Raw genomic sequence first — 23,622 nt, forward strand, 5'->3', positions numbered from 1 at the left:
CAATCAACAGATACCAACACTACAGATGACTCAGATGTCAGAATTACGTGACCAGAATTTTTAAGCTACCATCATAAAAATTCTTCAACAAGCAATAAGAACATTTCTGAAACAAAAGCAAACAAAACTGCTATTGTATGTAATACTTTCATGATGGCAAGTACATTATAAAAATAAATCTTTTAGCCCTGGGCTGGTGTGACTCAGTGGATTGAGTGCCAGCCTGCAAACTGAAAGGTTGGTGATTTGATTTCCACCCTTCCCCTCTTATAAACATAACAGTGCACAAATATAGACTCAATATGCATAAGCTATTTATTATTCCATTTATAAAAATCAAATATAGGCCAAATAGGCAAAATGAATACACAGTGTTAGAGGTCAAGAAGGTGGTCATCGGTGAGAATGAAGGCAGTAGTGATTGGAGGGGAGGACAGGGACTTCTGGGATGTTGGTGGTGATGTAAGTACTGGTTACAGATATGTTTGCCTTTGTGAAACTTGTTTTGTCATAACTCACCAAAAAATACATTTATAATTTGTGTACTTTTGTGTTTGCATGTTATACTTCAATTTTTTAAAAAATGTGTGTGGTTAAATGAAAAGGACAAATCATTAAACAGTGCATACAGTCATGCACTGCTTAACAACAGGGATACACCATGAGCAATGTGCCATTAGGCGATCCTGTCATGCAAACATCACAGAGTACACTTACAGAAAGCGACGTGATATGGCCTACTGCACACCTAGGCTATACGGTAGAGCCCAGTGCTTCCAGGCTGCGAGCCTGAGTGAGAGGTTACCAGGCAACTGTAACACGATGGTAAGTATCTGTGTAATGCATTACACTACAAGTTATGAGGACGACGACAGCACTAGGAGATAGGAATTCTTCTCTTCCATTATCATCTTAAGGGACCACTGTCCTATCTGTGATCCATCATGAACTGAAATGTTGTTACGTGATGTACGACTACATAATACAATTTTATAAAACAATAATGATCAAGGATATATGTTTATGTATAGTAATCAGAATGGTAACATTTACTGAATACTAACTACCTGCTAAGGTATTGTGCTAAGCATTTTATATGAGCTTGTTCATTTATTTATCTCAAAAACACTATGAAGTAGGTAGTGTTATAACCTTTATTTTATTGATGAGAAAACTGAGATAATAAGGAATTTAAGGAACTTGCCCAAAAGTCACCAAGTCACAGAGGAGCAAAGCTGGGACTATAACCCAGGGTCTCTAGATCAACTCTTTATACCCCACTATCTCTGGAAAAACACAGAAATTTGCAGCAGTTACTGCTTCTGAGAAGGGAATGGAGACTGAGACTGGCTGAGAGAAGGCTGGTTTATCATAGTATATAATCTAGTATCTTCTGAAGAAACATATTTGCATGTCTTACCTATTTTCAAAACTGTATCTATTAAATTTTTTTTTATGGTTTATAATTCCTGAGCTATGCAAAACTGCTTTATGAGGGACAAGCATAGCTCACTGTTTTATTGCTTTACCTGATTTAGGATGCAAAGCATCACACTGGGCATTGTACATGTGTACAAATTCTTGGTGCCTTTTAATGAGCTGTTGTTTATTTCCTTGAATAGATAATCCATGCTCTTTCAGCTTTTTCTTTAAATCGCGATCTGATAGCAAGTTATATACAGTTTTGGGCAGCGGCTTCCTTTTGTGAATAGAACTGAAAAGGAGAAAAAAAGATTACTGAGGATTATTGTGAATTATCAAATGCTTTTCACATAAAATAGTAATTTTAGTAATTTACTTTCTGACTCAATACCAGGGTGACTGGGAGAACAGAACTATTAAGATAAAAATGGGAAAGAGAAGGAAATAAAGTTGAAATTTGGAAATAAAGTTGAAATTTGCAAATAAAGCTGACAGTGTTCAACGTGATGCATCAGGGGTGCCAGTAGGACATTCAGACAGAGAAACTTAGGTCTCAGAAAGTGGTCAGGTCTGAAGCTGCAGACTTGGGCATCACATACAAGGCTTGTGAACTACATGCTATGAGAACTTCACTAAGAATCACTCTTATGTAGACTTATTCAATCCTCTATCTCTTTAAAGCATGCTTTTCCTAAAATTTGCCTATGGCTCCCATGCAAAATCTCTAAAAAAGTTATTATCAGATAATTCGAGTACAAATGCTATTGAGTATTAAGCTATGGACTTTAACAATATTATCATATATAGCTTCTTTAGAAAAAGTTTTAACCCATAGGCAAAACTGCCCCTCAAATCGAAGGCAATCATTTTGCAAGAGCACTAGATGAAATAAAAGACTACCTGTTGAGACAAATAGCTTTACCCAACTCATTATAACCAATGAAAAAATAATTCAGAAAACTGACAGGTAGATTGTATTCTCGTGGCATCATCTTCAGAGCACACAATTGAAAACAACAGCAAAAAACACAACAGGGTTTTGTTCTCTTCACCTTAAATTAATTATATTACGTATACAAGGCATTATAAGAAGCGTATTAGCAAAATCACCATCTGGTTCTTCATTCTATTTTCATAAATGATATAATGATTAGCACTAAGCTATAATGTTAAATATAACAAAGCCCTATTAAATGAGTTTTACTCCCTCTAAAATACCAGCTAATAAACATTATTTGTTAAAATGAAATAGAAGTCAAGCTACCTAAGGGTATCAATGACTTAAGACAGTTTTATAACAGAAACTAGTTAGTGAGTTTTAATCTGATTATAAATTGGTTCTCTGAGTACATCACCTGACTCAACTCTGCCAATTGGGTACTTCAGGGTAGTTGTTACAATTGTGATCATTTTGAAATGAGACTATCAAAAGCTCAGGTAAAAAATAATAGGAAGTTGAAGCCAACAGGCTTATCAAAAATCAAGATTTTACAAAGGACTTCCATATAATTAGTTCATACAAGGCCACGCTACCCAAACTTTAGTGTGTCTCAGAACCACTTGAAGAGCTTATTTAAAATGCAGATTCTTGGTCACTTCTCCAACTCACTCTGTCCTGAAGTGGGAACCTAAAAATCTATATTAATAAGGTTCCACAGGGTAAATCTGATGCAAATAGTAAAGACCGTAATGAGAGAAATGACCATTAAATATAGATTGAAAAAAACAGACATTTCTCTACTAACCAACAGTATCATTCCCTGGCTAAATTATTTCTTTTATATCTATCAGTGAAGTCTAAAAGCTAGAAATAATTGTAGAAGGACCTGCAAACCCTCACCAGATTAAATTTTTCTGAAAATCACTCTTCTTACAATGACAGACAGCACACTGAACTCAACAAGACTGGTAACATTATGGCCAAATCCCAGTAGGTAACCAGAGTTGAAACGTTTTGTAGGAATTCATACAAACATATTGTGAGCGGCAATTCATTAAGTCTGTATATGTCAAACAGTTACTTTATCAAGGATAGATGATTAAGCTGATGACTATAAAATTCCAATGGGAAGCTGTACTGGTCACTGGCATACACGATGAAAAGTGCAAGCAGAAATAAACGATTTCTACCAAGAGTGTTAAAGTATGAAGTCTCATAAATGTTTCCCAAAACATAAAAATGACACTGATCTTCTTTCCATGATTTAGTGAAAATGAGTAAACACATTTAAGCGTCCTCAAAACCTGAGGACATCAAAAGAAAGAGCATTCTTTGAATCAATTCTGATATGAATCTACATAGAATGGGTTAAGGGTTGTCATCCATATGGAGGAAATGGCCTGTCAGGGTGTTGTGGAGAAAATTTTTTAAATGTCAGATACTCTTTTACGTGACCAGACCCCAGGTCAAGATGTAACTTCTTTAAAGAGAAATGTGGCTCAGTGTTTCCCTAAATATATCTTCATAAACACGAGTTTCACAAGATATGAGTTATGAGGACAAAGGGGTTTGGGGTGAAATAAATTTAGGAATTACTGGACTAAAGAAACTCTTAACAATTATCCTAATGTAGGACTTCTCAGAACCTTCAATATACTAACTTGTACATAGTCAGTCTTTTCCTATGAGAGAGATTCAGTTTGCAGTGCTTCTAAGTTGAACAACAGAACAACTGGCAAGACTATAGCAGCCCACCGAGCAAGATCTGAAACCACCATTGGAACTTAAAACTTAATTATACATGAATATGTCCTTGGATTACTTGAAAGAGTCAAATGCATTAGAGGAAATATGATGGATGCATCTAGAAAAATAGCAGTCCAGGCAAGATATCAGTGTTGATTCCTTACTCTTCAAGGAGAAAATGCTCAACTTCTACATTCCCAACTCTTTCTTTAGGAAGAAATATTTCTAAAGAGAAATGCAGGCCACCCAATTGTCATGGTTTATGGGAAATAATCCTTGGGATGATCCAGTTTCATTTATTCCAAATCTCAACTATCAAAGTAACCTAAAAAAAAATCTAATTTTATCCTCAGCAACAAATTTACCCACTAGGAGGGAGGGCCGTGCAAACCTGACTACACAGGGATTTGTGGAGGTGTCCCAGAGGCCACCATGGACAACAGGCAGGGAGGAGGTCAGGTCGGGCAGCACAATCCGCAGACCCTCTATCTCTACTTTAATGCCACATGGCCAATTTTATCTGTTTTAAAGATTTTATTTATTTATTTTTAGAGGGAGGAAAAGGGAGGGAAAAAGAGAGGGAGAGAAACATTGATGTGCGAGAGAAACATCAATCGGTTGCCCCTCACACACACCCAACCGGGGGCCAGACCTCAACCCAGGAATGTGCCCTGATTGAGAATCGAACCGGCAATCTTTTGGTCTGCAGTCTGCGCTCAATCCACTGAGCCACACCAGCCAGTGTCAATTTTATCAATTTTAAATGTTACAGTTTACTGTTAAAGATTTCACCTGAAAAAAGGTTTTGCTAGAGGGAAAATATTAACTATCAAAAACACTACAATAAGAACTGTCAATTAATGTCATCATGGTGCACATCTTTTATAAGTTCTAACAGCATAAGTTGGTCCCTTAAACATGAATTCACTCCACATTTACATAAAAATTAAGTGACACCATTTTATCTTTAATCACAAAAAATAAGAAAATGTTCTTGCTTATTAACATGGTTTTTAGAAAATACTCTTCCAAGTCCTTCAAAACAGACCAAACATAAGAGCTTATCATTTATTCGCCCCCATTTCCTGGATGGCATTAATTTCTTTAGTACCCCTCCCCTCCTTTTCCAAATCTCTCTGAATTATCACCTACTGTCTCTCCCCCACCCCCTTCTGTTTCAGAAGAAAAGTTCTTTCTACACATCAAAGATAACTTCATTATTGGACTCTCCATTTCTTACGCTCCCAACCTTGTTCCATCTGTCATCTGCTCTTTCCCTGGAAACAGTGGAAGGAGAGAGACTGAAAGCTTAACCAATTTCTACTTTAAAAAACAAAACCTTCCCTGATCTTGATGTTGACTGCTTTCCCAAACTACTGTCTCATCTCTCCTTCACTTCGTTGCCTGAGTCCTCTAATTTGCAGCTTCTGCTTCCTTATTATCTTCATTAGCCACTGACTCCTGAACACCAGCAATATAACTTGGACTAAAATTTTATTCCCAAATAATTTATAATAGCGGCCTGCATAAATAAATTACTGTGACTTTGATGTATAAGGGAGACAAAACAGAAATTTGAGTGCAAACACTGAGTTGACAACTTTAATATTAGTTATGCCACCCGGGTGCCTGGGGGCTGAGGCCGGGGGACATTCCATTTCACACATACCCTTTTGTAGCTTTTAATGTTATTGGTATATAACTGCCTACTTGGGGAAAATTATTGTTTAAAATTGTGAAACTTCTGAGCATCCTAAGAACCAAAGAAAGATTTATATGTTCTATATTCAGAGTCTAACCTGGCTTTCTTTGGCTAAGAGGCTTTATTTGGTAGTTCTAAAGTTCTAAGAGAAGAAAACAAGTTTAAAGAAAATTTAATCCTCAATCACTAATTTCCTGCAAAGTCAAATTTTATTAGCAGTTAAATTCAATAGTTACTTATATGTGACAAAGTGGGAGTAAAGGAAAGAACAAGGAGAGGGAATGGAAGAGTAACTGAGGGAAGTAAAGGAAAGAGTAAGCGGGAGAAGGACTCTGACAGCTGGTCTCTAGGATAAATGAACATTGTATTTTTTTGCCCCAAATTTATAAAGCACAAGAGGCACCTAGCTAAAGCAGTTCAATGGTTATGCTTAACTTTCTTACCTTCTGAGGCTTTCCTTCTTCTCTTCACGTGATAAACAGTTGTCCAAATGCTTATTAATATGATCTTCCAGAATATTAACCCCACAAACAGGACAATCTACTGTATTTTAAAAAAAAAAGAAAGAAAGGCTATTGTTTGTAGAATGGGCAAAAATAATACAACATGGCAGCTTTCATAGATTAAGATAAAAAATAGAATCCCAGCATTAACATGTACTTATAAAAGCAGAGAAGAAAAAGAATGGCACTCAGGGCCACAGGAGTGGGACAGACCAGTCCCTGGGTAATGACTAAATTCTGGGAAGTCGCATCATTCGAACCATGGGCCTAGAGAAAGAGACTGCAAAGAAGTTTGGAAATTTGTTTAGTAGAAAATGCTTTGGTTAAGTAATTTCTACCAAGGTGTGACCAAACTATAAAACTAATCTTAGGTTTTCCCAAATCTTAGAAGCCATTCATCCATGTTTAGTTAGGACATACTTGGTTGCGGGCAGAGCTAAGGGGGAGCAGGAAGGGGGTGGTATAGCTACATTAAAGCATTTGTTGGTTTAGGCCAACTACTGCTCAATCTATCAATGGTTACAAATTTGTTAATTTAGCTCTCATTTGTGAGTTAAAGTTAGGAGATACAATCATTCTCAAACTGTTTCCTAGAGTTGCAGAAATCTGTGGCAGTTTCTTCGGGCCTAGAGGCCACCTTGGGTGATAGACAGGGATGAAGGGGAGGTCAGGTGGAGCAGCACATCTCTAATGCAGCAGGACCTCTTTTATCTCTTTTATATATTGTGCTTCATTGTAAGATTTCACTTGAAAGAAACGATTCTACTGGAGGAAATAACTGAACTATCAAACTAAGAATACTACCATAAGAACTATGAATTGACAAACTGACCAAAAACAAGGTACACTAGGAAATGCAAGTAAAATTTGCATATGCTTATGAAATTTAAACACTTGAGTACTAATAAACTAATGTCAATCTAAATTTAATAACCACTAATAGCCCTGCACTGTGAGTGCTACGAGTGTACCAAAGATGTCTCAGACAGTTTCTGTCTAAAAGGTCCTCCAAAGTTCACTGGCAAGAAGAGACAAGAATCAACAGGTTAGGCAAGCTGACCCACTCATCAAAAAATTAATCAGATTATACACAAATAGTCCAGAAAACATGCTCTAACACTTTAGTGATGTGATCTATCAATATAATCTTAATATAACCAGAGTGATTAGGATCTGGACAGAGTCTAAAAGGCAGAATATGGTTGGCACACATTGAAAAGGGCCAGGTAGTAAGTTTTCAGACTTTGTGACCCAGGTGGTCTCTGTCACAACTACTCAGCTCTGCCGCATGGCATGAAAGCAGCAAAGACAACATGTGAACAAAGGATGTGGCTGTGCTCCAGTAAACCTTTATTTATAAAAATAGGTGTGACAAGGCAAATCTGGACTGCAGGTAGTAGGCTGCCAATTCCTGTGTGTATTCAAGGAACAGTGGGGAGATCAGCTTGGCCAGAGAAGAGGGACTTTTGAGAGTCAGAGGTGAGAATAAGTTTGGACAGGTAGGGCAGGGTTCAAATTGTTTTAGGCTGTAAATACCAGTCTGAACAGCTTGGAAGTGTTCAAGTAGTGGTATAACAAGATACAAAGCACTCTTTAAGATTAAACTAGAAAAAATATGAAGGATGAGGGGGGAATTAAGAGCTGAAAAACAGAAAGCTACTGTCATATTCAAAGTATGAACTAATTAAAATTGCTTCATTTATGCAGCAATCAGCCTGAATCAGTGAGAAACAGAACATATCTTGAAGCACTGCCTACATCAACGTTTGAGACTGCTGTAAAATGATATGGTTTGCCCTTTCTTGCATTTATCCCCCCTCAAAAATACTGCTTATTTATTCTATGTCATATGGGATGAGACAGTTTCCATTAAGAAAATACATGCATGAAAATAATTTCCTACCTTTAGTAACTTGTTTCAAAGTCGATGTAGAGGGTGCCTCACGAACAGTAGCAACTGCGATGCCTGAAGCAATCTTTTCCAAGGAAGGTGTCTTTTTGGTCTTTGCAGAAGTGCTCACCTCTCTTTGAGGGCTGAATTTGCTTTCATTCTTGTTTATCAACAACTTTGATGTAGAACCATCAGTTTCTCTAATCAAGAAATTCTCCATTGACCTGCTTCCTTGCTTTAAAGAATGTCTAAAGGCTACAGGAGCCTGTACTTTGGCCACAAGGTTCTTTGAAGAGGAGGAAGCAGGAGAAATGGGTGGTGACTCTAAGGCAAACTGCAACAAATGATTCCTTGAAGCACAAAAAACACAATGGATAACTAAGATATCAAGTAACTGTATAGTAAGTTAACTAATACAAGCTGTTTTCCCAATTAATACTTATTTCTATGAAATATAGAACTTATTCCATGACAACCAAACCAAAGTGTTTCTTCTGGAATAAAATAAATACAAAGCAATATATCTGACTTTAAAACCAGTTAACCTGTCTATAAAAGAAAATGGCGGGACTTCAGATTCTGGCAGTGGAGAATAACTAGTATCAGAATTAATCTCCAATCTAAAATAACTTAGAATCTGGACAAAATACATAAAACTGTTTGTAAGCATGGGCTATAGTCAGCACAAGGCTGCAATCCCTGAGAGAGAGAGAAACATGAGGTGATCCAGTTTTTCTCAAGAATTTCTCCTAGCAGCATTTTCTGGGATTTGTACACTGATCTAAAGTCAAAACATAGACCAGGATGCTACTATCATTTCTCTTCAAATTGTACTGGGGCTCCTAGCCTTTGTGTGAGGCAAAATAAGAGGTATAAAAAATACAAAGATACGGAAAAAAGGCTTTTAATTTGCAGATGACATTATTGTAGTTATAGAAAATTCAAAAACTCTACAGGCAACTAGAATAAGTGGATTTTTGCAAGGTCACTGAATATGTCAATAAACAAAAATTAATGTTCAGCTATATAACTAGCTAACAGAAAACAAAATTTTTAAAATAAATATCACTTCAAATACCATAAAAAATATTAAACACCTGAAAATAAATTTAACAAAAATGTATATAACTTATATCTTTAACGATAAAACAGTGCTAAGGGAAATTTTTGAAAGGCCTAAACAGAGATATCCTATGTGTATGAACTAGAATAGTCAACAATGTTAAGATGCCCATTTTCCCACGCTGATTTCAGAGTCAATGCTATACCAATCGAAACACAAGCAACTTTTTTTGAGAGTGAAATGATACATTCATTCTAATGTTTATGTGGAAATCAAAGCCCTAGAATGCCAGCAGTCTTTAAGGAAATCAAAGTAGAAAACTTCCACTACAGATTTTAAGGACTTACTATACAGCTACAGTATTAAAGGCACCGTAGTATTGGCTTAAAGAGCAACAAAGAGGAGAAACAAGATGGCGGAGGAGTAAGTGGAAGCTACACTAACTTCCTCCTAGAACTAGTCTGGATTTACAACGTAATTTTGGAGAAATCATCTGGAATAACCAACCGAACACCAGCTGGAGAGAAGTCTTATAACCACGGAGAGACAGAAAAGGCCGCTACATCACAACGTGACCGGTAGGGAGTGCGGAGACACGGAAGGGCTGGCTGGGCTCACACGGGTGGCAACTGAAGGGACTGAGAAACAGCTCAGCAGCTGGGGATTCCCCCTGAGAAGGGCAGGGTCTAAACCCCCAGCTGAGCTTCCCAGCCTACAGCAACAGAGTGGAAAGTAAAATAGTATCCAGCTGAGAAAAGCGAAAAGCCACAGGGTTTCTTGCTAGCCGGAGAGAAACAGCTGGAGAAAAAGAGCTCTTAAGCGGATCACATATGAAAATATTCTGCCCCCACTTACCCTGGGCACAAGCAGAGGAAAGACAGAGAGGACTGGAAATGCTTGGGGAGAGTTTGGTGTGGTGGCTTTGAGAGGAGAGCTGGGGAAGCGGCCAGCCGGGTCCCAGTGCTGACTCATCCCCACACTGCAGGCAGACCATTTCCGGCCAAGTGGCGTCAGCCTGAGGGGAAGCAAAAGCCCCGCCTACAGGAATTAAGCTGCCACACCCACGGTCCTTAAACCTGACAGCTAATCACAGATTGAATAGATTATCAACTAAAGGAGTCAGACAAAGGCAGTAGATCCCTGGAAGTCTCCAACAGGCTGCCTAGGCCCAGACTGGTACAGGATCTGACGCCACCAGGGGCAGATCCAGGAAGTGCAGATCATTCTAAGAAGCACCAACAAACAATAGGAGTCACAAAAATGGGGAGACAGAGAAACAACCCCCCATCGAAAGGAAAGGTAGAGTCCCCAGAAAGAGTGCTAAATGAAATAGAGGGGAGCAAACTATCAGATATGGAATTGAAAGCATGGATTATGGAGAAGCTCAATGAGCTCAGCGGAAACTACAAAGAACTCCAGAAAAACTACAGTGAACTCCAGAAGAACTATAAGGAACTTACTGAGAATTATACCAGCATCAAAAAGGACATGGAAACTATCAATAAGAGCCAGGAGGAAATGAAGAATACGATCTCTGAATTGAAGAACACAGTAGAAGGAATTAAAAACAGGCTAGAGGAAGCAGAAAATCGGATCAGCGAGCTGGAGGACAACATAGACAAAAACTCACAGACAGTGCAACAAAATGAAAAAAGACTGAACAAGACTGAAGGGCTCTAAGACAGCTGCAGGACAACATGAAACGTAATAATATCTGTATCATAGGAATTCCAGAAGGAGAAGAAGAGCAAGGGATAGAAAACCTCTTTGAAAAACTAATGACAGAAAACTTCCCTAACATGAGGAGAGAAAGAATCATGCAAGTCCAGGAAGCACAGAGGGTCCCAATGAAGATGAACCCCAACAGCCCCACTTCAAGACACATCATAATTAAAATGCCAACATTCAAAGACAAAGAGAGAATCCTAAAAGCAGCAAGAGAGAGACAACTAATAACATACAAGGGAGCTCCAATAAGGCTATCATCAGATTTCTCAGCAGAAACACTACAAGCCAGAAGGGAATGGCAAAATATATTCCAAGCAATGAAAAACAAAGGCCTACAACCAAGAATACTCTACCCAGCAAGGCTCTCATTCAAAATGGAAGGTGAAATAAGGAGTTTCCAAGACAAAAGAAGGCTAAAAGAACACATCTCCACCAAACCAGCATTGCAAGAGATGCTAAAGGGTCTGCTTTAAGAAGATGAAGAAACAGAGAGAGACAGAGAGGAACACGAGTACAAAGGGGGAAAATGACAATGAATAAGTACTGAAAGAAAGAAGGAACTTCTACCATTTGCAACAACATGATTGGAACTAGAGAGAATTATGCTTAGCGAAATAAGCCAGGCAACAAAAGAAAATTACCTTATGCTATCACCTGTTACAGGAAACTAATGAACAACACAAATGAGCAAAATTGAACCAGAGGTATGTAAACAAGGAATAAACTAACAGTAACAAAGGGGGAGATGGGAGGGAGAGAAGTGGTAAGAAGGGGAAGGGTCTAGTCAAAGAACATGTATAAATGACCCATGGACATGGACAACTGGGTGGAGACTGAATGTGGAAGAAGGGGGGGCAGGGTGCAAGGAAGCAAGAGGGGGAAAAAAGTGAGACAACTGTAATGGGAAAACAAACAAACAGAAAAGTTTTTAGTGGGGGGAAAAATAAAAATATAAAGAATAGAAATGCAAGTTCAGTGAATATTAGAAGGACAAGGATTTTCCTTCACACTGTATATTTTTCTCCCTATCTGATCCCTCCAGAATTTGGCATTCTAAAGAAGTAAGTAATGACCTAACTTTCTTTGCATAAAATTAATAAGACCAGTTGTTAATAGAGGTTTTTGTTTTTTTTTTCTTTTTTAACTAAGACTTTGAATGGAATGTCATGCCTAAAGGAGACATGCTTGGGCTTTGGTTGTTACCAAAAAGCCCTGAGCAACTGGGACTGACTTTCAAAGGTAATAAAAATCCACGAGATAAAAGGCCTGGTACCTTGGATGGATGAGCGGTCCATAGCAATCTTTCCAGGGAAGGAATGAAGGTTGTTTTCCTGAAAGATGGCTAGGAGGGACCTTAAGGCACAATGGAAAACCAGAAGGACCTGGAAAAGACAGGTGTTTACAGGCAAGGCTGAATGCCAGGTATGTGGCTCAGCTTCTGTGCCCTGAAGGGCAGACTGAAGGTCACCCTAAATGTTCCTTGCGTAAGTTCCAGCAAAGCAGAACTAAAGATCATAAGTGATCGTTTGCTGCTCTTGTTGTGTTTATGCAAATGAACAGGATAAATTTAAAATGGACTTAATGCAGTCCCTTTAATGACAAGGAGGGTAATCTTAGGGAGAAAAATCATTATTCAAGGAAGATCACAATGCCCAGTGGTAGACTATAAAGTAGTGCAGCTAACCATCTTTAAAGTTTCTTTTCATTTAAAATTTGTTTTCATTTGAAAGTTAAACTATGTGGCATTATCAAAGATGTTTAATTTACAGGCAAGAAGAATGTCAAATGCCTTGCAACTGGATGTCTTTCTGATAAGACAGTCCTACAGATTTAGAGACTTGTATGTGGGTTATGTTACATAAATTAACATGTGTTTTCTGTTTTCAAAGGGCATAAGCCTACGATCTCATTACCTGAGTGATTGTCTGTACGTATAGGCCTCACTTAATCCTGTCTGCATTGCTGCCTCCTGAGACTCAATGGTTTGGCTGAACTAAGTGGCTGGGTTGGTGAAGAACGGGGTGGTCTGTGGGCTTCACTTTAAAACTGGTTTCTCTTTTCTATCCTAATGGCTTGGACAGAAAGAGCCCAGAGGCCTGAGGGGGGGGGAACCTAAAATATTTCCCTCAGTCCAAACTAAGTATAATGGGCAAAAGGGTTTTGGACAGGTGAGATGTACTTGGCATACCTTCCTCCAAAGAAGCCCTTTTTTTCCCTAATGTGGGACATTGAAAAATTAATACCTGTCTTTTGTCATCTAGTGGTTACGGATTGAATGATGTCCTTTAACCCTGTTGCCCCCAGAATACAACAAGGATGCCAGCCTGTTAAACCAAGCATGCCGTTGTCCAGAGACAGCCAACCAACCTGGAGTCTGCACGATCCTTCCCCTTGTGGGAAGGCCACCCTCCCCTCCACACCCCCACTCTTATTAGGGATTTCTTGACCCAAGGGTAGGTAGGACGACGACCATGTCCAGCTTGAAGCAGCTAGAGGAGCTCGAGACCTTCGTCCATTGTCCTTTATAAGATTGTAAAGGGTCTTAAGTCTGAGAGGGAGGGATTGTTATTTTTTATTGTTAAAATATTTAACTAATTAATTATTTTAAAAAAAAGAAGAAGAATATATGAAAGGGTGAGGCAGGAGAGCTTGTATGTACGACCCATGGGCATGGACTTGGGGAGGGGATTGTTGGGGAGGGGGGGTGCTGGGCGGAGGGGAGCAAAGGGGAAAAAATTGGAACTATTGTAACAATATAATAAAATATACTTTAAAAAAAAAGAGCAACAAAGAAAATATGGAACATAATGCATCCAGAATTAGACCAATACATACAGTCACATGATTTACAACAAAGGAACCACTGCAATTCAGTGAGTCTTGGTAATAAATGGTGCTGTTGCAACTGAGTATCTGTGGAGAAGAAAATGAATCCTGACCCCTACCTCCCATGATACATAAAAATTAACCTGAATATAGGTTCACAGACCTAAATATAAAAGCTAAACTGACAGCCTCGGTTCCCACGCCGTCCCCCGTACCCCCTCCTCACGCCTGCTTGCAGCTGCCTGGGAGTTTCCCATGATAGTGGGGTGCATCAGCCTGAGCTCCGTTTGGCCTTGATCAGCCCTCAGACTCACAGTTGTGAGATAATGACTGAATTCAATAGTTTCTTTTTTCTTCCCCCTATAAAATAACGCCCTCCTTCCCTAGGAGCCCGGAGTCCCGGCTTCCTTCCCGCTTGCTAATTTCTCTCAATAAATTTCTTTTTGTCTGCTCGCTGCCTCCTCGTGGTTCTCTGAGCGACACCGTTCTTACATAAACCTGTAACAGTTCTAGAAGAAAACATAAAAAATTCTTTATGACCTGAGGTAAGTAAAGATTTTTAAGGCAGGATTTTAAAAAAGTAGTTATCCTTAAAAAAAAAAAGAGAGAAAATGGACTTATCAAATTTAAAACATGTATTAATCAAGACACCCTTTACAAAATGAAAGGGCCAGGCACAAACTGGGAGAAAAATAATGCAATACATATATTTAACCAAAATACATAAAGAATGACAAATCAGTAACAAAAAGACAACACAATTTTTAAACACTGGGTAAGAAACTGGAACAGACACTTCACCAAAGACATAAGAACAGTCAATAAGTACAAGGAAAGGTAACTGAGACATTAGGAAATGCCAATTAAAAGCACAATGTTACCATTTCACACCCAATAGAAGGTTTACAACTAAAAAGACTAACAATACCAAATATTATCCAGGGTGGGGAGCAACTGAAACTTTCATACACTACTGGTGGTTGTGCTCTCTCCAACCCACTTAGAAAACTGTGCGATTTCTTATGAAGTTCAATATCCATCTACCCTGTAAGCCAGCAATTTCATTCCTAGACATATATATCCAAAAGAAGTGAAAATAGATGCCTAAAGAAAGATTGCACACAAATGTTCGTGGCAGCTTTTATCACACTAGCCATAAAATGGTAACAATCCAAATTAATCAATAGATGAATAAATAATGAAATTGTGTATATTCACACAATGAATACTATTCAGCAATAAAAAATGAATGCTGATGATACAAGCAACAACACAAATAAAAAGCAGTATGTGAGGCAAAGAATAAATATATGCTATAGGATTCTATCTATATGAAGGTTATGTACAATCTGTGAGGCCAGAAACCTGATGCTGATTGCCTGTGGGGGTGGGGACTGACTACAAGCAGAAAAACGGATCTATGGTGATGGAAATGTTCTATATCATGACTGTGATGGTAATTACACAAATGTATGCATTTATCAAAATACAATGATCAAAACTGCTGTACACACTTCACTATGTATTGTACCACAGTTTAAGAAAATCAAGAAATAGTGAAAAATAAAAACTAACAATTTCAAAAATTAGTATATATACTAATCAGAAAGGCTAAAATAAGAATGGAAATACCAAGTGTTGGTGAAGATGGAGCAACTGGAACGCTGAAGCAAGTGGAAGTGTAATTGATTTTAACAATTTGAAAACTAGCTTTAAAGATATGAACAAATAAATGCATGCCTACTCTCCTAGCAAGTAATTACATTTCTAGGTATGTATCAAAAGAAATATACACCAAGAGACATGTATGAGACTGTTCACAGCAGCAGTATTCAAAAAACAAAAATCAAAAGCAATCCAAGTGTCTATCAGTAAGAATATGGGGAATAAATTATCATATATTATCACCTGAAATCTAAAGACTCGTTTAAAAAGATCAAATATTTACCACAATAATATATTATTTGATTGAATTTCTCTTTCTCTATTGTCCTAAAGTTAAAAAAAAAAGCTCATTCTATTAACAGTCATACCACCTAGGGATTAGTTACTTAACTAAGTAGAAAATGGTATAAAAAAAAAAACTGACAAAAATTCTATTTACATCAAGATATCATGCTTCATATTTAATTATCAGTCATAATCTGAATGCTTTGACCCTTTAAAATATGTCCTGAGACTAATGGACACATTTAATATTTTTAATATTAATATTAAATACTTTTAAATGAATAATTAGGGTTAAGGGAGGGTGAACAGATGTGTAGAAGAATCAATATTGTCCATGAGCTGATAAATGCTTAAGTTAGGCGACGTGTGCATGAGGGTTCATTATACAATTTGCTCTAGTTTTCCACAGTAAAATGTTTGAAAATAAATAAATAAAAGCTGCAGTGGGAGGACAGGTAAAAGAAAAATTTAAGGATCTTTACCTTTGAGAGAAAACAGAAATAAAATAAAAATACGGAACTGTAATCAGTTAAGTCTCTGACTTCCAAGATCTGGATTTGGTACAGAGAAGATTCTAAGAAAAGCTTTTATCTCATTATCACAAAGTAAAACATACACCATTCAATTAATGGATGAAACTGTCACTGATAAACCATTTCCACACTACCACAGGGGTATATCTCTTCAGCTTTTGCCTTATTCACAATTCAGAGGAATTTTATTCTACAAATCTGCTCTATAACTTCAATATATGCTAATGAAGAATGTGATAGTTGTACCATTGCAATGATAAAATTATGCCCAAATGCTAAAATTAAAATTCATTAATTTTGCCCTGGCTGGTATGGCTTAGTGGGTTGGACATCACCTACAAACCGAAGGGTCACAAGTTCAATTCCCAGTCAGGGTACACGCCTGGATTGTGAGCCAGAACCCTGGCTGGGAGTGTGCGAGAGACAACCAATCCATTTTCTCTCACACATCGATGTTTCTCTCCCTCTGTTTCTCCCTGCCTTCCCCTCTCTCTGAAATAAATAAATAACATCTTTTATAAATAAATAAAATTCATTAATTTCTTCATGGACAGAATATTGGTATGGTGATGAAAACCTGCCAGATTCTGGAAGTATTTTAAACACAAAACCAACAGGGTATACTGATGGAATGAATGACAGAGTAACTGTGAAAGAGAAGGGTCAAGGACGAATCCAAGGTTTTGGACCTGGGCAAATAAAAGGACGGAGCCGCCATTTACTGAGATGAGGAAGACTGTGGGGGCAATGGACTTGGAGTGGGGGTTGGGAAGTGACATAGGGAATTCAGAGTTTAGTTTTGGCCATGTTATCAAGAACTACTTTCAAGAGGTCTGATGTGAGATGAGCAGCTGGATATATGAGGCCATTTGGGAAGAAATCTAGCTGAAGATATAACTTTGGAAGCCATGTATGTACAAGCGGTATTTAAAACCATGAGGATATTTATAGCAATTCATACACCTTAGAAATGATGGAAGGAGACTGGACTTTGGGTGAACACACAGAACAATATACAGATGATGTGTTGTGGAACTGTACACCTGAAGTCTATATAATTTTATTAACTAATGTCACCCCAATAAATTCAAAAAATAAAATAACTTTTTTTAAAAAACATCAATCCTATTCCTATTCTTCCAAAAAAAGAAGAAAAGAGGAACACATTCTATCACATTCCTTGAGGTCAGCATTATCCTAATTCCAAAGTCAAAGAAAGAGTCCAGAAGAAAACTATAGACCAATATTCCTTATGAATAAAGATACAAAAATCCTCAACAAAATAACAGTATACCACATCTGGTGGCACATTAAAAAGCATTATACATTATGACAAAATGGGATTTGTCCTAGGAATGCAAGGGTGTTTCAGCAGAGGGAAATCAAAGTAATACATATAGCACACTAATAGGACAAAGAAAAACAACTACATGATCATCTCCACAGATGCAGAAAAGCATCTGACAAAAATTCAACACCTTTTCATGATAAAAGCATTCAGCAAACTAAGAATAGAAGCATACATAGCCTTCTCAGCAAATGTTACTGGAACTAGCTATCTATATGCAAAAATTACCAACTTGAATCTATACCTTGCAACATATACAAAATTAGGATGTTATGATTCTATTTACATAAAACCCCCCAAAATGCAAAGTATCGTAACAGGAAGTAGATTAGTGTTTACCAGGGGATGGAAGTATAAGGGCGAGGAGAGAGGGATCACTAAGAGGCACAAAGAAACTTGTGGGTGATGATGGATAGGCCCAAGGACTGTGGTTGTGATAATTTCATACGAACATATGTCAAGACCTACCTAATTATACACTTTAAATATGCACAACTTATTGTATATTAATGATATCTCAATAAAGCTTTTAAAAAATACTTTTTAAAAATTAGCTGTGTAAAAGTATTAATTCTAAATGATACTTGAATTGGTAATTTTTCCTATGATTTTCATCACTCCTATGAATATATATTGAAGTGAGTTGGTATTACAATTTCTAATGGCATTCATCATAAACACGCAGATTTCTTTTTCGATGAATTATGGACTTCAGGTTATCAGATCTTGCCCATTTGTTAACTAAACAATAACCTTACCTCTTCAGAATGTAGCTAAGAAGAGTCAAGAGTCAAAATAGGTCATTTGGTAGACAAGAGCAGTCCTAAAATCCATGCAGTCAAGTCCATGGACTTCAGTAACTAGTAAAACTCCCTGCAAGTGCTTGTTCTGATCTGAAACATGCAAACAGCAATCTAGGGCCATTTGGTTAACTGGCAGAGGCCCATCAAAGCACAAATTCTTATTAGCACCTTAGGTCATCAATATACAATAGGGCAGCACAATATAAATATAGGTAAATGTATATGAAAATGACAATAGAGATCTTTTTGTAGGTTCCTTTATTCCAGGCACTATACTTTTACTATAACTCTTCATTTCTAATCCTTACAACAATCCCTCAAAGTACCAACAATATTGTTCCCATTATTTAAAATGTGGAACACAGGCCAAAGAGGTTTAATATCTTGATCACACTGACATCAGAAGTAGTAGGACCAAGACTGAAACCTAGTGCTGCCTGAATCTGAAGCCAGCATGTTTTAAGCTAAAGTATAAGGTGAAATTATATTCTGCATATTTTTGTGAAATGCTAAGGGAATTATCTATTACAGTTATCATCTAAAATGTTTAAATTCTTACAAGTAAATACATGGAGAAAAATTCATACCTTGGTGGTTAATAAACCGAAGTACTAAAGTATGCCCTAAACTCTCAATTCATAAAAATAAGGATATAGATGTAGACTGGCTGCTATGCAAAAATACAGAAACAATATTTTCTTAGGTCAAGAATAACATTCCACTAAGATAAACATATTTTAATTAAATTTTGTTCAACACAACAGTTTCTTAGGAACATAATTTCAAATAAAGTTTAGCTGAGAAAAAAAAAAAAACACTTGTTCTTTGAAAATAAAAAGGCAAAAGTTAGAAGAAAATGTAATATGTGCATGTCAGGCCGTGTCTGAAAACCTCTAAAATTATTCCAATACCCTTTCCTTATTCCATTTAGAATATTAAATTTTAAAAAGTCATGTCATAAAATGGCAATGGGAAGATAGGAAGAAACAAAATCAACAAACCATATAAACATCTCACATTTTGTCATAAAATTAAACCTCTTCCCTCATCAATCTTAAGCCGGATTTTAAACAAGTAATAAAACTGACTATGACTAGCTTAAATTCCATCCATAAGTTTGAAAATGAGATACCACAGTGCTTTAGATATGACAAACGTACAAGTAACGTTCACCATAAAGCAGTTTAGAGAAGACAAACAAAAGGAGAAACAAAGGATAAAAATCCTCCCCGAATCTACAGAGACTGCTTCCCCGCTACCTCACACCCACCACAATGAATAATTAAATAGCCTATTCTTTTTGGGAAGGAGGGAGGAAGGGGAAAGTGTAATCATTCCCAGGCCTCCTTTTCAGTTACCAAAAGTTCTGTGAACCCAAAGATATTGTTTCTCTTCCATAAACAGATAGTATTCTTTGTAACACTCCCTTTTTCCTAGCAGGGAGGTTGTTATGTTTTCAGTACCATCTGAAGAAAAAAATAAGCCTTCAGAAACAATTTTACTGCCTGAAAAGTTCCTTTCTAAAGACGTGGCTCCATCTTTTCTCACAAACTTCAAAATCTGATTGACAGACTAACTGGCAAAAGACTTTAAAACTGAAAAAAGGAGTAATTTTAATTATGAGAATCAGAATCTCAGAGTTTCTTAATCTAAGAAAGCAGACCACATTTTATGACTTTGCTTAGGGAAATAACTAACTAGACAATTCCTAGAATGTCGTATTTAGGTAAGTTCAGCATACTCAAATTTGGTCATTTTTTAAGATCAATAAATGTCTAATTCTACTGGAAGAAATCTCTTTACAGTTTTAGAAGCAATGTAATGTACCTCCAAGAATGTTCAAGAAAGCCTGGAAGTCATACACTTAAGTACAGGGGCACCTAACTGTTAACTAAACACAGTACATTCCTAATAAAAATTCCTGCTTGACCTGCATGATAAGAACTAAAAATAATTCTAGATACTGTTTGGTAAAACATGCCTTTTCATGTCCCTCTGGGTGATCAAACTTACCTTCACCATCATGCATTTGACAGTTAAAAAGTAAAGCTACATTTCTGAGTTTAATAAAGTGCCTACTAACATTTCACATGGCACATCATTTTATACATGCTAAGTAAATCAGATTAAGAATGAATGGATTAATATGTAATGGACACAGAAACAATTACAGATGTATGTGTATATAGGATTAGTATACACATAAATATACATGCATATGTTCCCCAGCTCTGTCCTTTGAGAGGGTCTAGAAGCAATGATATCCCAGTAACAATGAGCACAGCCCCTCCAGATCCTGATTTCCAAACACCATTCTCTAATAAAAGGAATCAGGGCTCCTTGGGAAAATGGTTAACTCTAGGGCTGGTACAGGAAAAATAAAAATGGACGCTGGAGTATCATTATAGTACCCAAAAGTAAGTCCTCAAGTCTGCATTTTAACTCTTGTGTTTCATAAGAGGTGGATTTCTGTTAAAGGGAGAAAATCCCATTACCATTATAATTGTCCATGTATGATTAATAACTTGCTGTTTCCCTTCTTTACCCCAAATATGCAACCCTGCATTCCCTAATCTCCCAAAGTGCAGAGTAAAGAGGGACACATATAAAAGGCAAAAGTAGTTAAAGTTAGTCTCAAAATCAAATCATACCGTGCAAAATTCAAGCTTTTTACCAGTTCATCTAACACACGGTTATTTTTCAGGTCTGGCTCTGTGACTGTCTATAGAAAAGAAAAACAACATATGGGAGAAGGTCAGAAACAATAATTTACTTGTCATAATCTTGTTTTTGAAAACGTGTGACCCATCCTCCTGAGACTTCCCATTCCATTAAGTCTTCCAGGAAAGCCTCAAAATAAAGTTCATTTTATCTCATACTAATACGTTATTTAAAAACAATGAATTAGAATCAGCTAACTGAAAGTCTGATAAAAGCTCCCCAAAGCATATGGTAAAATCATGTATTCTCTGTACTAAGATAAAACATAATATGAGCAAGAATGCCAGCACTCAGCTTTACCAAAACTTTCTCTTGAAGAACAAAAGAGATGCTCTTTTAAGTGATAATATTGGGAGAGATACATGTCCAAAGGTAGCTTAAAAACAAGATTGGTTTTCAGGAATGCAAGAGGAAAATGGTAAATCCAGCAGTTACTTAGCATAAATGGTATACAGTTTATCTCCATGATGATGCCATCTTGACAAAGACAGTGTGCCTTAAGTTATAAGAGCTTAGACTGGAGAAACAAACTATCATTTCCTACACAGGGTTTTTAGGTAACAGCTCAGAGAAATTCTGACACCATGCACCTACCAGAGGCATCACACTAGAACCCAATCCCTTTCTAGCCCAGGTGCTCTCTCTGTTAGACCTTACTGTCTCTTACACTCCTTTCTCTTCTCCTACTCATGTTTATTTTCCTTTTTAGGCCATTCTTTCATCTATTTCCACTACCTGAAAAGTTTCAGAAACCAGTTACAACAGATTTCCTAGTGTTGTCCCTGAAGGTCTGTTTTGGGAAGGAGGCAAGGGACCAGTTAGGCTGGGTTCAGCACAATGGCCATGAATCTTTGTTTTCTGCACAAATACTTACACCAGTCATTTGCAAATAAATAACCCTACCATCAGGTTTTCTACCCAACATGAAAAAGTATAAACAATGAAGAGCCATAAAAACATGGGTCTTAAGATTTAAGTGCTACATTTTGAACTTGAAGTTAGTTTTTACCTCCTAAAATACAATTATCAGAAATTCCCATAAAAACGTAACAAAGCCCAGTTCTCCACATATGTTTTAAAGTACCTTCTGAAAATATCATTTATATAGCTTACATCAATAATTACACATACCTATTCCCTTGGGCTTTTGTGTACAAATGAAGCAGAAATATTTGCACCAACCAGTAAGTTTTTTAAAACAAAAAAATGAAAGAAAAACTCACCACACAGCAAGTTGGACATTGTGTTTTATAGGACAAAAATTTTCTTATACAGAGTGAACAGTCTGTAAAAACATAAGTGCAACACAAATTAATTAAGTTATATTAATAACACAGGAATCTGACCTCTAACAAAATATGAATTAAATTCTAGACTATTCCCATCATCTAAGTTATATCATTATAATCTCAAAATTCTAGTACCTCTACCTATGCACATTTGCAAGTGTGATAAAATAACATTTTTAGGAGAGAGAAACATATCAAATAATCATGAGTCCTTAGGACATCACAACTCTATAAGCAACATGCATCACTCTCTATATCCTCCAACTATAAGATGTAAGAAACATACATGTAAGACTGGGATGAATATATTAACATGTCATATCTTTACTGCCTAACATAATAAAATATAAACTTTGAAATAAGATACATATACTTTAAGAAATAATATATACCCAGATTATCAAATTAGGGATTTCTCCACCCTAGCTTTATAAATAATGTCCATAATCCCACATTTAACATATACTTTGTGGAAAAACACTAAGAAAAGAACAATATATAATGACCTCAAGGAGCTTACAAAATAGTGAAACAATTACAGTTTATTAAGTCCTAATGGAAACTGACATAAACTAAATTCTTCACACCCAAGGCAGTATAAAATGATCTCCCATAGAAAAATATAATGTGACCAGTACTGTAGAATGGTACCTTACTGGTAGATAATCTGCTATTAACCCAAATTCAGCTTAGTGAAGGGGCTTCATTTAAAAAAGAATTCAGTTTAGTGAAGGAGGAGGAGACAGTATGATTTCAGATACAGATACCCAGCAAATGAACAAGTCATACCAGCCTCGGTAAGAGCATGCAGGCGGAAAAAGTTAGAGCAAGTTATAAAAAAGATAGAGTTAAGTTCTTCGGGAAGCAAAGATGACTTCTGGTCTGGTATGTAAGGAGCTTGGAAGTCAACCTTCTATCTAACAAGAAGAAAAAAGATGAACAGACTGATTTTTCAACAACTCTTCTTAGATCCATCAGGAAAGGGGGTGGGGGGGCAAACTGCAGCTCCTAAAATTGGAGAGACAGACAGGCTAGATATAGAGAGTAAGAGTTTACCAGAATAGAAACCCATGACCAGAGACTTTCATGGAAATCAGAGAAGAAACCTCTGCTGGAATCAGAGCTGGGTGGGAAAACCCGGGTGCAACTGACAAACT

The 23,622-nt window shown here is 36.9% G+C and overlaps 1 protein-coding gene across 2 annotated transcripts in view; it reads right to left on the reverse strand.

Annotated features, from left to right (window-relative positions):
* Window positions 1-23,622, reverse strand: part of RAD18 (RAD18 E3 ubiquitin protein ligase) — a 109,526-nt gene that overhangs the window by 68,123 nt on the left and 17,781 nt on the right. For both annotated transcript variants that reach the window (XM_090282958.1, XM_090282957.1), the window contains exons 3-7: window positions 22,400-22,461; window positions 21,107-21,177; window positions 8,217-8,554; window positions 6,254-6,353; window positions 1,530-1,714 (exon numbers count right to left, since the gene is read on the reverse strand). In XM_090282958.1, the coding sequence (XP_090139084.1) occupies window positions 1,530-1,714; window positions 6,254-6,353; window positions 8,217-8,554; window positions 21,107-21,177; window positions 22,400-22,461 (756 nt within the window). The remainder of the gene's footprint in view (window positions 1-1,529; window positions 1,715-6,253; window positions 6,354-8,216; window positions 8,555-21,106; window positions 21,178-22,399; window positions 22,462-23,622) is intronic.

This window comes from Furipterus horrens, unplaced genomic scaffold (assembly GCF_987537825.1).
Source record: "Furipterus horrens unplaced genomic scaffold, mFurHor1.1.pri manual_scaffold_7, whole genome shotgun sequence".
In the NCBI taxonomy this organism is placed as follows: domain Eukaryota; kingdom Metazoa; phylum Chordata; class Mammalia; order Chiroptera; family Furipteridae; genus Furipterus; species Furipterus horrens.